Source organism: Argiope bruennichi, chromosome 11, assembly GCF_947563725.1.
Source record: "Argiope bruennichi chromosome 11, qqArgBrue1.1, whole genome shotgun sequence".
NCBI lineage: Eukaryota > Metazoa > Arthropoda > Arachnida > Araneae > Araneidae > Argiope > Argiope bruennichi.
The window spans coordinates 90,795,895-90,811,109 of record NC_079161.1 but is presented as its reverse complement, the minus strand read 5'-3'; the positions used below and the strand labels follow the sequence as shown (position 1 = coordinate 90,811,109).

Below are 15,215 nucleotides of genomic sequence, written 5' to 3'. Positions count from 1 at the left end.
CGTGCTAATGAATGAGTACTCTCTATTGTAAATATGGAAATTAAAAAGTAAGTATAGAGGTTTTACTGTGAAGCTTTATGTATGATTACAGCTCCCTTATTTTTAGAAAGTATATAAACAAACACATTCACAGTTCCGAACAAAAACTAAACTAAATGAAGCCATATCTAAACTTGTGATGTCAGATGGCCATAAACAGGTATGAAAGATTTCGATCATGAAACATTTATCCATTCAAACATTTATTCTGAAACATTTATTCTGTCAAATACAATCAACTTTTCTACAACTTACTTTCAATATAAAAATACTACTCCCATTAAGGAATTTCGATTCATGTAATCAACTGCAATATGAAGCGACACTCATTTTGATAGAAATACACATATTATTTTTCCCATCATAAGTTTTATTTTAATATCGTTTTAATAAATATTCCATTAAATTTACACTCTGAATAATGATAAAATTGTTAACAATTTATCCATGCAAAATATAGTAGCTTCTCATGTTGAATTATGTGCTAAACAAACTCTATAGGAATATTTTAGCGACGAGCAGATAATAACTGTATTCAATTTTTACATATACACAGTGATTTTGTTTTATTGTGAGATCTCCTGAAATGAATGTTATACAAGGAGAACTCTCATAATCTAACCATCTTAAAAAATGCTTAATAATACAAGTTCGATAAATCGACATTAAGGTTTCTGCATTCTGTTGCACAACAGATCCAAACTACAGATCTGATTAGAGTAATGCACTTCTTAAACAACTTATTGAACTACGTAAGTCAATGTTATCCCAGCGAAATTCATAACGGAAATTGGGATAGCTGCACATTTTTACTTTCTCTTATAAGTAGTATAGATAAAGTATAATAAACGCCATGAAATTCGAACTCGGGATTTTGACGAATCTCCGTGTTTTAGATCTCCCTGAGTTCGAAAAATACATTTTTGGAAAATATGCGTCTTTCTGCCTGTAACAAAGATACCTCAAAAAAGTTTTGAGCTAGACGATCAAAATTTGGTATATGGTATTCACACCAAATTTGCCACTTTCAAACAAATTTTGTGTAAAATCTGTTCTGAGGAAGTACATTTGTCTCGCTGTTCGAATATAAGTCAACACGATAACTACAAAACAAAGAGAGTTAGATAGATAATATTCAGTACACAGGTTTAACATCTATAATTTAGACACCTTTCAAATTGTGAACCAAATCCAAGTATGTTGGAGGACTATTTGGAGGTCTGCACTTTCAGAAACATGTAAACGCGATAGTTCAATAACGCTATGACTTAAATATATCAAATTTGGTATGAAATTTTGTAACAACAAGTGCAGTTTTGTGCCAAATTTTGCTTTAGTCGGTTGAAAAACATTTTTAAAACAAAAATTCCTTTATTTGTATACTATTAATAGCACGCCAGGGATTGATTGCCAAATAACTAGCCAAGGTTGGAATGTTAGATTCAATAGCAATGCTAAATTCAAGCCAAAAGTTAATATTTCGTTACTATTGCAGATTCAATAAGAATGCTAAATTCAAGCCAATAGTTAATATTTCGTAACTATTGCAGATTCAATAAGAATGCTAAATTCAAGCCTAAAGTTAATATTTCGTCACTATTTCAGATTCAATAAGAATGCTAAATGCAAGCCAAAAGTTAATATTTCGTAACTATTGCAGATTCAATAAGAATGCTAAATTCAAGCCAAAAGTTAATATTTCGTTACTATTGCAGATTCAATAAGAATGCTAAATTCAAGCCAAAAGTTAATATTTCGTTACTATTGCAGATTCAATAAGAATGCTAAATTCAAGCCAATAGTTAATATTTCGTCACTATTTCAGATTCAATAAGAATGCTAAATGCAAGCCAATAGTTAATATTTCGTAACTATCGCAGAATCAACAAGAATGCTAAATTCAAGCCAAAAGTTAATATTTCGTGACTATTGCAGATTCAACAAGAATGCTAAATTCAAGCCAAAAGTTAATTTTCGTAACTATTGCAGATTCAATAAGAATGCTAAATTCAAGCCAATAAATATTTCGTAACTATTGCAGATTCAATAATAATGCTAAATTCAAGCCAATAAATATTTCGTAACTATTGCAGATTCAATAATAATGCTAAATTCAAACCAAAAGTTAATATTTCGTAACTATTGCAGATTCAATAAGAATGCTAAATTCAAGCCAATAAATATTTCGTAACTATTGCAGATTCAATAATAATGCTAAATTCAAGCCAAAAGTTAATATTTCGTGACTATTGCAGATTCAATAAGAATGCTAAATTCAAGCCAAAAGTTAATATTTCGTTACTATTGCAGATTCAATAAGAATGCTAAATTCAAGCCAATAGTTAATATTTCGTAACTATTGCAGATTCAATAAGAATGCTAAATTCAAGCCAATAGTTAATATTTCGTAACTATTGCAGATTCAATAAGAATGCTAAATGCAAGCCAATAGTTAATATTTCGTAACTATCGCAGATTCAACAAGAATGCTAAATTCAAGCCAAAAGTTAATTTTCGTAACTATTGCAGATTCAATAAGAATGCTAAATTCAAGCCAATAAATATTTCGTAACTATTGCAGATTCAATAATAATGCTAAATTCAAGCCAATAAATATTTCGTAACTATTGCAGATACAATAATAATGCTAAATTCAAACCAAAAGTTAATATTTCGTGACTATTGCAGATTCAATAAGAATGCTAAATTCAAGCCAAAAGTTAATATTTCGTAACTATTGCAGGTCAGTGCCATGGAAGTCATTCTCAGGCATGGGAATCTTATTATAGAGTATGCGGGAAAGTTTTAGGGAGACCACACACACAGTTTTTTTTTTCAAGTAAATAAATCTAACATAGTGCAGTTGCTGGTTTAAATTGATATTAAGTTTTTTTTTTATTGCATAAATAAAAATCTCATGATTGGAATGGCATATGGACCAAATTTGGTATTATTTAGTTGATTGAGAATTTTTGAAGTCTAGCTCCAGGCACACTAAGAACTGAAAACTCTACTGAAGATCTTAAAAGTAGAGTTTTTAGTTCATGAGACGAACAAATAGCGCCACAGAAGAGGGTTTTTGCCTTACTTGCAGGAGGTACCACTTGATCCAGAAGCTTTGGATTCGTCCTCTTCCATATCTTTTTGATGATGGCTCTCAGCTCTTCGTTGGCCTCATCTATGTTACCTTCCGTTTTGATCTTCAAGGACGTTCGCACCACAGCGAAGAGCGTAGCGTTGAAATTCACCGTCCCGTCGCTGTTGAGTGGCATGTTCATGGAAACCAAACGCTAGAGAACGAAAAATAAAAAAGTCAAGTAGCTTCACGAGTCGTCAGTAATGCTATTGCATTCTTGCCAACACACTTATAGTGTTCATTATGTGTTTAATTGAACACTTATAATGATTTTTTTAATAATGTTTATCTCTGTTCTTGTATTTTTAAAGTTTTGGAGCTGACAAAATGTAAATTTAGAAAAGAAAATGACAAGTTATTAATTATTGAGGATTTTCTATCGATTATCGATCGGAATTTACGCCGCAGACAGTAGTAAAGACGAGCCAGAACATTTCTTTTCGAAATGCCTTAAAACATTGAATATGTAAATGTGATTGTGACCATTTTTAAATAGATGACATTAATAGCATTATTTTCTTGCAATAAAAATCGTGAAATTGTATTTGAAAGGTATGACAACATTTAAAAATTTTTGTGTGACCACTGGTTAATATTTAATATTATATATATATATTTTAAAAAACATATCGATGTTTGTGCCAAATAACATTTGAGGAAAGTTATGTCACTTTATTTAACCTTCTAAAGAAAAACAAATGTCTGTCCAACATGGGCTGTTGTTGCACATTCATGTTCAACGTGCCCCATCGAATGCAATCTGAAAACGATAGTTTTGGTAGTCTAAAAATGATGATCTCATTATACGTGACAAAAAGTACTGTAAATCAAAAATATAAAGAATACATTTGGAAGCATTGTTTGATGAAGTCATCACTGGTGAATGATACAAGCAAAAAATGATCACTTTGATTGACACATTGAAAGCGAAACGTTTGGATAATGGCAAAAATACAATAAGGTTGATTTCCCACATTAAAACAGTGAAAAACTTTAGAATCATTTTGTTGGTACGCGTTGCCCCATTCGCTACATTCACCAGATGTTGCTCCATCAGACTGCTATGTGTTTCAATACATGTAGAGTGACCTTTCCAGAGAGATTTTCATTTCTAGTGCAGATATCAAAATTTAGGTACAATTGCATCGAAATAACAATATGTTTTTATTGCCCCATAAATGGCAAACGTAGTTTATTAGAGGAAATTACTGAATAAATATATCTTTAATTTTATAACAAATAACTGTATTTTTTTTTACTTTAAAAAATGACCAGGTCATATTTATACACCCAATATATAATTTTCATCATTTTATTTATAATTTTTCATTTCATTATTTTACATATTTCATAATTGTGTAAAGATAAGTTTTTGGCAATTGTAATAAAATGAAAGTATTACGGGAAAAATTATTGGAAGGAAATTTATAATAGCTGTATCCAGCTTATTACAGGTCCAAATTTTAGGAAATGCATAGTGTTGCATAGACTTATATACCTGAATAATTATTACATTTATTGAAATTTATTTAATAAATTTTTATTCTTCCTCAAATGCATATTATTAGTGTTATTTAGCCTATACAAAAATTACCTACTGAACAGCCGTAACGAAGGCAAGTGGAGCCTGAGATATGACATTATTTTTTCTTTCTGATACTTTCTGTCTGATGCTTTTCTTGAAAAGTACAATAAGGTTGATTTCCCACATTAAATCAGTGAAAGACTTTAGAATCATTTTGTTGGCACGTGTTGCCCCATTCGCTACATTCACCAGATGTTGCTCCATCAGACTGCTATCTGTTTCAATACATGTAGAAAGACCATTAAGTGTGGCGCTTGGGTAATCTATAATCTCTATATTTCAGTTACTAGGCCATTGTCTTGTATTTGCAAGTTTTCTCTTTCTCTCTTTTTTTTTTATTTTACTTTAGTATGGAAAATGTTTTGCAATTAATGATATATTGCAAAAAAATTAGTATTGTATGACTGTGAAGAAGTTGATGAGTATTTTTATCCAGCTGAAGCATCAAGATATTACATAATGAATAAAGTTTTTGAAAGAAAATTTTTAAAGAAAAATAACAAAATGTGTATTTAAGTACATGCACGGGGAAAATAATTCTTTTGTCGAAAGGGAAAATGGAGGTAAAATATTACCTATCTCGGTAAAACTTAGTAAAATGCTTGCAATAATTAAGCAAGAGCAGTTAGGTGTTATAGTCTCTTGATTAGAATAACGAAGCTTTAATAATGTATACTAAATACAAAATAACAAATCCCTTATTTGTTAGGGAATGGAAGCTATCAAAAAAATTTTAGTATATAAATTGATTATCATGATTAGGAAATAATTCTCTTAATTTAAATCCCTTTTTGAATCTCATTTTTTCATAACTTTCTTACTGTTGGAAATATCTCAATCCCCAGTATCCACTTTCGTTAGCTGGAAGGTCCATCTATGAATTCAACCGGGTATTTTATTCAATATATCACGATCTAACTTAATTTCAAGAGTTCAGAAATCAAATTAAACTCATTCAAAATTTCCTTTTCTATCTTCTTTACAGGATAGCATAAGCAAAGCATTGTATGAAGCCTCTGAAACAAGGTGTAGTTTTGAGTACGAAAAACTGTATAAGAAATTTCTCGAAATCAAATATTGAGAATTACTGCTATAGTTAATCTTCCTATTAAAGAATGTGCCTAAAAACAAAACATCAAGATTATTGCCTTACAAACAACTGAAACTGCAAAATGAGCATTAAATTTACGAAAGATTATCACAAGAAAATGGCAGTCTTCGCGTTACCTTGCAGGCAACTCTGTGAGGACATAGTTTACCGAAACCCAACGGAGGCGAGATCTTCCGTAGCAGAGTTACGACATCCAGATGCTTGATTCTCCCCCTAGAAACATTAAAGTGCATGTTAAAACTTTTTTAAAGAATACATTCACATCCTATTACCACAAAACATTGTTACGATATCGCACAATATTTTGCGCTTACAAGACGCACATTAAAATTACCTTAAACTTAAGAAATTATCTCTCTAATTTTTAAATTATTTTATGAAAACATTGCGTTTCATTCGCTTTGTGATTGGGATAGCAAATCACCTGATTCATGATATTTGAGGTTTGTTTTGCCAATGTTGTTTGAAATATTTAGTGAAATTTCTTATTAGATTTTAGCAAGTATTTATATTGCACTTAAAAACTGAAACGGTAACAAAAAAAAAAAAAAAAAAAAAAGAAAGAAAATAAAGCTTTAATTAACAACAAATGAATTTAAAATAATATTAATTGTTAATTATACTTTTAGATACATTGTTTGTGTTAACATTTCATCTATCTATAAAACGGAGATTTTTTGTCTCTGTCGGTTATCAATTCTCTGAATATTAAAGGAATATACATGTAAACCCTGCATTTTTTAAAAAAAATAGTAATGGGCCGTCCAGCAATATCAAATAAAGAAAAAATGTGAAGAAAGACCGAGCGACAACCTGCCAATTTGATAAGAAAAGCTAATAGTAAAGCTGCCAAGTTGGCGGCAAAATGTGAAAAACTGAATCAATATTTAGATATTGGAGATATGAGCAATTAATGTTCTCACTGTGAAGGTTTTTGAGTCGGATAAAGATAGATCAGCAAACATATGTTATTAACATGGAAAGATTAAGTTCCCAACGATGATCGAATGACCAGTGGAGTTTAAAAACTTGCGAAATGGAACTGATAAACACCGGGTACAGTAATTTTAACTTTACTGCTTAGACGCAGACATGTCTATATTTGGTACCTTCTTCAATGAGCACGTATGGTAGTAGCCACATGCTAGTTACGTCAGTGAAGTTGATATTGAAATTAGTAATTTTTTTTCAAGGATTTCACTTGAAGAAGCGTAACCTTTCTTTCAATTTACTCGTCTAAAGCTTGGAATATATTAGGGTGTCCCAAAAGTTTCTTTCTCATCGCGCTAAGAATGACCTTATCTGGCTCTGCTTGTGGAAACATGCAGGCTTATCTATTAGCCGTCTATGTCATCGATTTCAGTCGTGCCAGAGCTTTGCTAACTCCCCCCCCCAAAAAAAAAGTTATTTTGTTCATTTGGTGGGATTGGAAAGGCGCAATTTTCAATGAACTCCTTCCTCAAGGTGAAACAATAAATTCTACTGTCATCAACTGGATCAACTGAAAACTGCTGTAGCAAAAAAGGCCAGAATTAATGAACCGACAAGGCGATGTTTTCCATCATGACAACGCGAGACCACATATTGCAGTAATCGTAGGAGAGAAGTTCTTACAGTTTGATTGAGATATTTTACCACATCCTGCATTCTCTCCAGATCTCGCTCCTTCTGATTATTACTTCTTTTTGTCTTTAAAAATTTTTCTTGCAATAAGCGCTTTAAATCCATCAGCAAAATAAAAGCGCGCCTCGAGGATTATTTCTTGTCCAAAACACAACAATTTTGGAAAGAAGGCATAATGAGGCTTCCTGAGAGATGGAAGAAGGTAATAGAGCAAAAGGGTTCTTATATAATAAAATAAATAATATCTTAAAAAGTAAATATTGTGTATTCATTTCATATTAGAAATAGGAAAGAAATTTATGGGACACCCTAATATATGAAGGTAAGATTCGACATATTGAAACTGATGACAACGAAATCCGTGCAGTAAAAAATAATTTAAAAATTATGTATATGATGATTTGATTCGTATTTATTGTGGTACAAATTTTTAAAAAGTTTGAGAATCCCTGCATAATAAAGATTTGTAATAGATTCAGAATAAAGGATTGTAATAGTTCTCAATCGCTTTATACTTTATATTATGAAATAATCAAGTGCAATATTATACAGCGAAATCTATTTTCTAGCTCGTGTATCTGTCTGTAGTACATAGGAGTGCGTACATCGATGAGTTTAAAAGTGTAACTTTGTTCCCATTAAGATGATGCATTGGAAATTACAGAAAATCGGATCTTAGGAAAACGGCAACTATAAAAGATTAGATCGATTTAATTTTTTAAAACTTAGATAAAATATGAATTTTAAATAATAACCCTCATTATAGAGAAACGTATAAAATGATCAAATATTCAAGATAATCTGGAAATTTGACTCTTTGTCCAGGATACAAAAAGTGACCAGAAATGTAATTTCAATTATGGATTGTTACGATTTTTACTGCATCAGAAAAATAATAATAAAAAATAATAATAAATCAGAATAATAATAAAAATAATCATTAATAATAAAGATTAATGAGATTGAATCGGTTGCAGAATTTTTATTTTGATATGGACAATGTAATGGCTCAGCTTTGAGGTAAACAAGATTATTTGTTTAAAACACAATCCAACAAACTAGAAAAATAAAAGAAAAAAAGAAAAATTAGGCTTTATATTTATAAAAATGGAGGAAAAGAAGTTTCTTAGTTCAAATTGGTTACTGTTTGACATCGTGATAGACATTTTCTCGTTGGATCATAATATGGATGATTCTGTGAAACATCAAATCCAGAATGGAGAAAATGATGACATCAACCCTTTTTCAAAAATGAACAGTCGTTTGTGCATTTGGTGGCAGGACTGCTGGATATTTTTCAATAAATTCCCTTTTTACATCTCGATGGATATATATATATATATATATATATATATATATATATATATATATATATATACTGGGTGGTCCAAAAATAACTTCCCCTATATATGAAACCTTAGCGGCCTATCAGCTCAACCAATCGAACCAAAATTTCAGACATGGTTGTTTGAAAGTATGCGCTGAAGATTGTGAGGATTCTAAACAACACAGAGCTCACGGTTACGGTTACAGTGAGAGAATTTCGAAATTTTCGAATGGCAACATCCACTTTTTCCTTTCGCAAATTGATCAGCGTATTGAAAAACCACAAATGGCGTTGAAACGATTAGCGTGTGACGAAAATTAGCGGCGTAAATCATTTACAAAGAAGATCATTATAAAGGACTAATGACAACACAGAGAGGAAGAGCTTTGACGCACTTTGCATAATTCACAGGGTTAAACAGTAAAAACAGCAACGAAATGTCATTAGTGACATTGTATGGATGCAAGATGGGGCTCCTCCACACGTCACCCTATGTGTTCGATCAGTGCTGCAACAACACTTTGGTTCTCTCATAACTTTGCGGTTTCGTGGCCACCGCGATCCCCCGACCACACATCTATGGATTTCTGCTTCTGGGGTTATCTGAAATCTTAGGTGTACACGTCTGGTCTACGAGATGTGTCAGAATTGCAAGATGTCGTAACACGTGTGAAGTTATGCAGATTCCTTCTTTCATGTTATGTTCGACATTGATGTCCACAATCTTCCGAATACAATGCGTTGTCGCCTGCGAAGGAGAACACGTTGAAAACCTGTAATTATAACTTTCCACTCCAATAAAAGCTTTTTTTTATTTTGTCTCTGTATTGCTTTTCGCCGGCAATTTTCGTCACACGTTAATCATTCCAACGTCATTTGTGGTTTTTCAATACGCTGATCAATTTGCTCAAGGAAAAAGTGGGTGTTGCCATTCGAAAATTTCGAAATTCTCTCACTGTAACCGTAACCGTGAGCTCTGCGTTGTTTAGAATCATCACAATCTCCAGCGCATACCTTCAAACAACCATGTCTGAAATTTTGGTTCGATTGGTTGAGTGGATAGGCCGCTAGGGTTTCATATACAGGGGAAGTTTTTTTTGACCACCCTGTATATATATATATATTCTGAATTTCAGCTTCTAGAATAAAAGTTCATTGTTGAAAAATGAAACCATTGTTTATTTCGTATTTTACCACCTTTGAAAGGCAGATTTTTATGCTGCGGTTGACCGGAATATGACGCGTTTCTAAAAGAATAGACCAACCACTCTGTGCACTAGATTGTGTTGCAATGTTACCACTACGAAATTTTATGCAAGATTACTACTGTCATGGAAATAAATGTGAGTTTTATTAGACATGCTTCATTGATATTTTCTAGTTTAAAATATTTTTATAATTAATTTTTTCCATCTGATTTTAATTTAATTTTATAATTATATATATTTGCATATTTTTTAGCATAAACCAAAAAATATCCAACATCAGGTAGTCAAATGTCCTGATTTTTAATTCAGAATATCTAATCATCAAATTTAATTTTGGCGTATTATTCAAAGGCGCATAACAACTATAAAATTTCATTTGGCGTACCTACATACTGAAAAGTCTAAACACACAAATGAAAATGAAATCATCTAATTCACAACATTTAATTCTTAAAAATTATCCAATACAAAACAATTAAGAAAGAACTTACTTAGCATCTGGATCGTACTCTGACCACAGCCTTACAAACTCATCCAAATGGTGTGGACCCAGAATTGACCAATCGCGTGTTAGATAGTCAAAATTATCCATGATGACAGCAACGAATAAGTTAATAATCTGGAAAGAACATATCATTAAAATTGACTAAATCAAAAGATATAGTACTCACACACAGAAAAAAAAGCAAAAAATACAGTATTTGTAAAAAAAAAAAATCAAAAGGCAACAGTATTCGTAAATAAAACAAGTAATATATATATAAAAAAATTTAAGTCAATTTCTACTTAGGTCAACAAAATATTTATTTTAGTTACTTTTTATTAAATAATTATAATTAATATAATTATGTATATATAGATATGACAGAATTACAATATTAAGTGGCAAAATAGAGCTTGGCTCCCATTTGGCGACATGGCCACAGATTTGGCAACTTTGGTGACCAAATAGAAATGACTGGACAAATTTAATTAATTAATTAATATTTGAAAAAACTGTATTAACATCAAGTGTCATCCACTACTAGTTTAAAAAAATGAATTTGAACTTGAGTGGATGAATAAAAAGTATCTTATTAACGATTGAAAATTATAACAAGATATATATAGAGAGAGTGTGAGCTAATAGTAGGAATTGAAAAAATGCTGCATTAAAGAAATGAAATTTAATTTTTTATTAAAATGCTTCTTATTTTTCCCCACCCAATGTTGAAGCACAGGAACAACTTATAGGGTCAAGGATAGAACTCCAACACCAGACCATTTGAGCGAGACACCGTTCGATGTATGCAGGCAAATGTGCACCCAATCATCATGCCCACAGCAGATGAAGTCTATCGATTCGCCTGTTTTCCATACGACGTAATATTACGAAATACGACACAATATTGCATTTACAAATTCATTATAGCAAAATAAGACTATTAGAACAACAATTAAACAAAGTTCACACCGAATATTTGAATCCGGAATATAAAATCCTTATTCCGTGTCTACAATAAAAATCGAACAATATCAACACCAATTCGAAGATCTGGATGAAAATATTAACTGTATAATTTCAATAGAAAATATCTTAAAAGATGAAAGGCGATTAAGTTCTGAAAGTTCTTTATCGATTCATGAGTCAGGATATTTTTTCCTAATAATGCCCCCATAAAGGACAACTCAATAGGGCATGTTTAAGTGATTTCTCACCACCTCCACAAGCGCACATCGGGTTCTTTTGAAACAAACGTGCTTGGTGTAAACCAATGATCTCAATAATGATTTGGTCGTCTCCAATAATTATGAATGCCTTCCTCAATAATGATTTGGTTTAGGTAGAAATCAGCCTCAAGTCTCTTTGGTGACATCTTTGAAAAACTTCATCAATCGAACTGATTTTTCCAAAGCATCCCATCTTTTATGTCATACTGATAATATTTCTGGTCTTATTTTGTTTTCAATTACTCAAAATGACCAGAAATATTATTTTTATCTAAAGAATCCCCTAAACACTGAAAAAGATTAGCCCTAAACAGAGTAAACAAAACAGAACGCAATCGCGCTGCCTAGAATGGAAAGGGTTGAGTCTTAGGGTCGTTACCAGAAAGGAACACAGGATGTAGAAGGAAACGAAGTAAGGAATGGCGATGTCTGTTCCGCAGGGCTTGTTGGCATCATCGGATCTGGGATCGCACAAGACCTTCGGATCGCTGACGCATGACATCATGATCTCTTGCCACGCCTCTCCTGTCGCTGACCTATAAAACAAGGTTTTTTTTTTTTTTCAAAATACATTCAAGTTTCAGTGCGAAGTGAAATATTCAATTAGAAGAATATTATATTATTTTAATCTGTGAATTTTCTATTTCTTTGTTAAATATAAATCTTTTAACAAATTAATTTTTACACAAGAACTTAAGACAATATATCCACTATTTTGCTCAACATGTAATGGGCGAATTAAAAAAAAAAATTAAAATATAAACTGTTTTAACAGTGGTAATTTTTTTAAAAAAAATCAGTCGCTTTGCCCTAGTGCTCTTCTAAATGTTCCAAAGAATTGTTTGGAGTCCGAGGTACAATTTCTTTTTGCAAAACAACAAATACCAATCATAATTGAAGACGGTACATATAGGAATGTTCAGATTAATCTTCGAGGTTTGAAGAAGATCTATTAGTCTTAGTCATAGAGCGATATTATTTTAAAAAATATATTTTTAATTTCAGCTTCGTAACATACGTATAAAATATTTTATATTTTTGTAATGCATGTGTATATAAATGAAGTGACAAAAAATTATTTTAATATAAAATTAAAAAATATTTTGAAAAATCTATTATAAATGTAGTAACATTGAAATTAATGATTTAAAAGGCTAATTTTTAAAATTTTTTAAAAGTAATTTAAAAATTATTTTTGCACACTAAGCTTCAAGTTTTTAAAGGGGAAAATATAAATTAATTTTTATTAAAAAATCGAATTAAAATTTGAAAAAAAAATTGTTTTTAGCTATTCCTTACTATCTAAAAAGTAACCATGCATCAAATTACCAAACTTGGAGCATAGTTGTATATAGTTTGGTTCATAATCTATATCTACCAAATTTGGTTAGCTATAGATATTCTACTGAGTGGAGTGTTTCGAACGATATTTTCATCATGCACAACTCAATTTACGTATAATATGCTGGTTTATAATGTCCCTTTAAAAGAATTAAGCAAAAGGTGTTTGATCTAAGAAATATGAAACTTCTTTAGTGACATCTTACCGAAAGAGCACCAAAACTGCCTGGGGAAAGGTTTGAAAATTGTTGTTGCGGTGGATTTCGGTTTCCGGATTTAAAGCAATTTTTCCAAATACCTGTATAAGAAAAAAAGGAATGTATTAAGTCAGAAACAAATGCTAAATGATACTTTCGAAGGCAATTCACGCTTTTACCTTTTCAGATCAGATATAATTATTAAGAAAAAAAAAGAAGAAAGCTTAACTTACTTGCATACCAATAACGGCATAGATGAAAAATAACATAGCGATCAAGAGGGCTACATATGGAAGGGCCTGAAAAACAAATCAGTTTTAGAAGAATGGTTTTTAAGTGGTTGCGACGGGGCGAGGTTTAATGACGCAAGAAACAGATATGATAACAATTCATAAGACTATTATAAATTCCTAATGCCTATGTAAAAAACACGTAAGAATGAGATAAAAATACCAGCAAGATTATTTTTTCACCTATAAAATTAGTGAAGCGTCTGTATAAGGAGAGGTAGATGGAACTTACTTGGAAAGATTTGATAAACGTCCAGAGTAGAGTTCGGATGCCTTCCCCTCTGCTGAGGAGTTTTACCAACCGCATCACACGAAACAAACGGAAGAAGTTGATGCTGATTATCCCAGAGTTGGGCTACAAAAAGAAAAAGAGGAAAGAATAAGATAATTTTCATACACATATGAAAATTAAAGTTTTTATGCAATAGAACGCGAACTATAAACAGATTAGGTAAAATATTAAAATATGTAATAATAAAATATGTGTTCTAGCACTGGAAGTGGGAACTGATGAAACACGGTTTCTGCAACTTAAAAAAAGATGAGGTAAAAGAATAGAATATGTGTTTTGTGTTCTAGCACTGGAAGTGGAAACTGATAAAACACGATTTTTGTAACTTAAAACAGATTATTTAAAAGAATAGTATATGTGTTTCGTGCTCTAGCACTGGATGTGGGAACTGTTGAAACACGGGTTTCGTAATTAAATAGATTATTTAAAAGAATAGAATATGTGTTTCTCGGGTAGCACTGGAAGTGGGAACTGATGAAACATGGTTTTTGTAACTTAAAACAGATTATTTAAAAGAATAGAATATGTGTTTCGTATTCTAACACTGGAAGTGGGAATTATTAAAACACGGTTTTTGTAACTTAGCGATGTGGAGTGGAAGACGTGAAAAAATGGACGTTCGACAAAGTGAACATTATGTATCGTCTAATGGTACATGTTGTATTATGCCCGTATTTGTCGAATTCCAGAATTAAAATTGGAAAAGAGATAGAAGCCAAAAAATAAACAACGATACAATTAGTTATATTTCTTTAACTAATAGACCACTCTGTTATAGAGGTGTACTTTAAAATATTTCGTTATTTTGTGAAGAAAATATATGTAAATTTACTATATTAAAAACATATTTTAAAAATTTATATGTAATATTGGATATTTATAAATAAATGTGCCTTTATTACAATCAAGGATTTAATATAAGAAAAAATCTCAGATTTTATATACTTCATTGCTCAGAAAAGCAGCCGTTTGTGTGAGACATTATTTCGTACAAAGATTCCAAACCTTAAAGTCTGTAAGTTAAAACCTTGAGAAGACTTTAATCTTACAGACGAAACGTAATTCCATATAAAATTAAGCTTGTGAATTATTTCTAAAAAGAAAGGATTTTTGTCTAAAGGGAAATCTAGCCAGATTATATTCTTCTGGGATATGTCTGGGAAGTACTAATAACAGCTTTTCTCCGACATGAGTCCTCTCTGAAGATTTTCGCAGATTTAAAATCCTCACTTCTAGAAAATGGAATTTTTTGAGACAATCTTTAATACTTTACTTCCTGTCCGATGCAATCAAAGGATATTACTTTGAAGGACATGTAATAAATACTGAATAATAAATTATACCTTACATTTCTTT

At 31.1% G+C, this 15,215-nt stretch overlaps 1 protein-coding gene across 2 annotated transcripts in view; it reads right to left on the bottom strand.

Moving 5' to 3' along the window:
* LOC129956888 (muscle calcium channel subunit alpha-1-like) overlaps positions 1–15,215 on the bottom strand; it is a 239,297-nt gene that overhangs the window by 24,583 nt on the left and 199,499 nt on the right. For both annotated transcript variants that reach the window (XM_056068900.1, XM_056068901.1), the window contains 7 exons: positions 13,800–13,922; positions 13,511–13,576; positions 13,287–13,378; positions 12,119–12,275; positions 10,521–10,648; positions 5,988–6,084; positions 3,128–3,329 (listed from right to left, as the gene is read on the bottom strand). In XM_056068900.1, the coding sequence (XP_055924875.1) occupies positions 3,128–3,329; positions 5,988–6,084; positions 10,521–10,648; positions 12,119–12,275; positions 13,287–13,378; positions 13,511–13,576; positions 13,800–13,922 (865 nt within the window). The remainder of the gene's footprint in view (positions 1–3,127; positions 3,330–5,987; positions 6,085–10,520; positions 10,649–12,118; positions 12,276–13,286; positions 13,379–13,510; positions 13,577–13,799; positions 13,923–15,215) is intronic.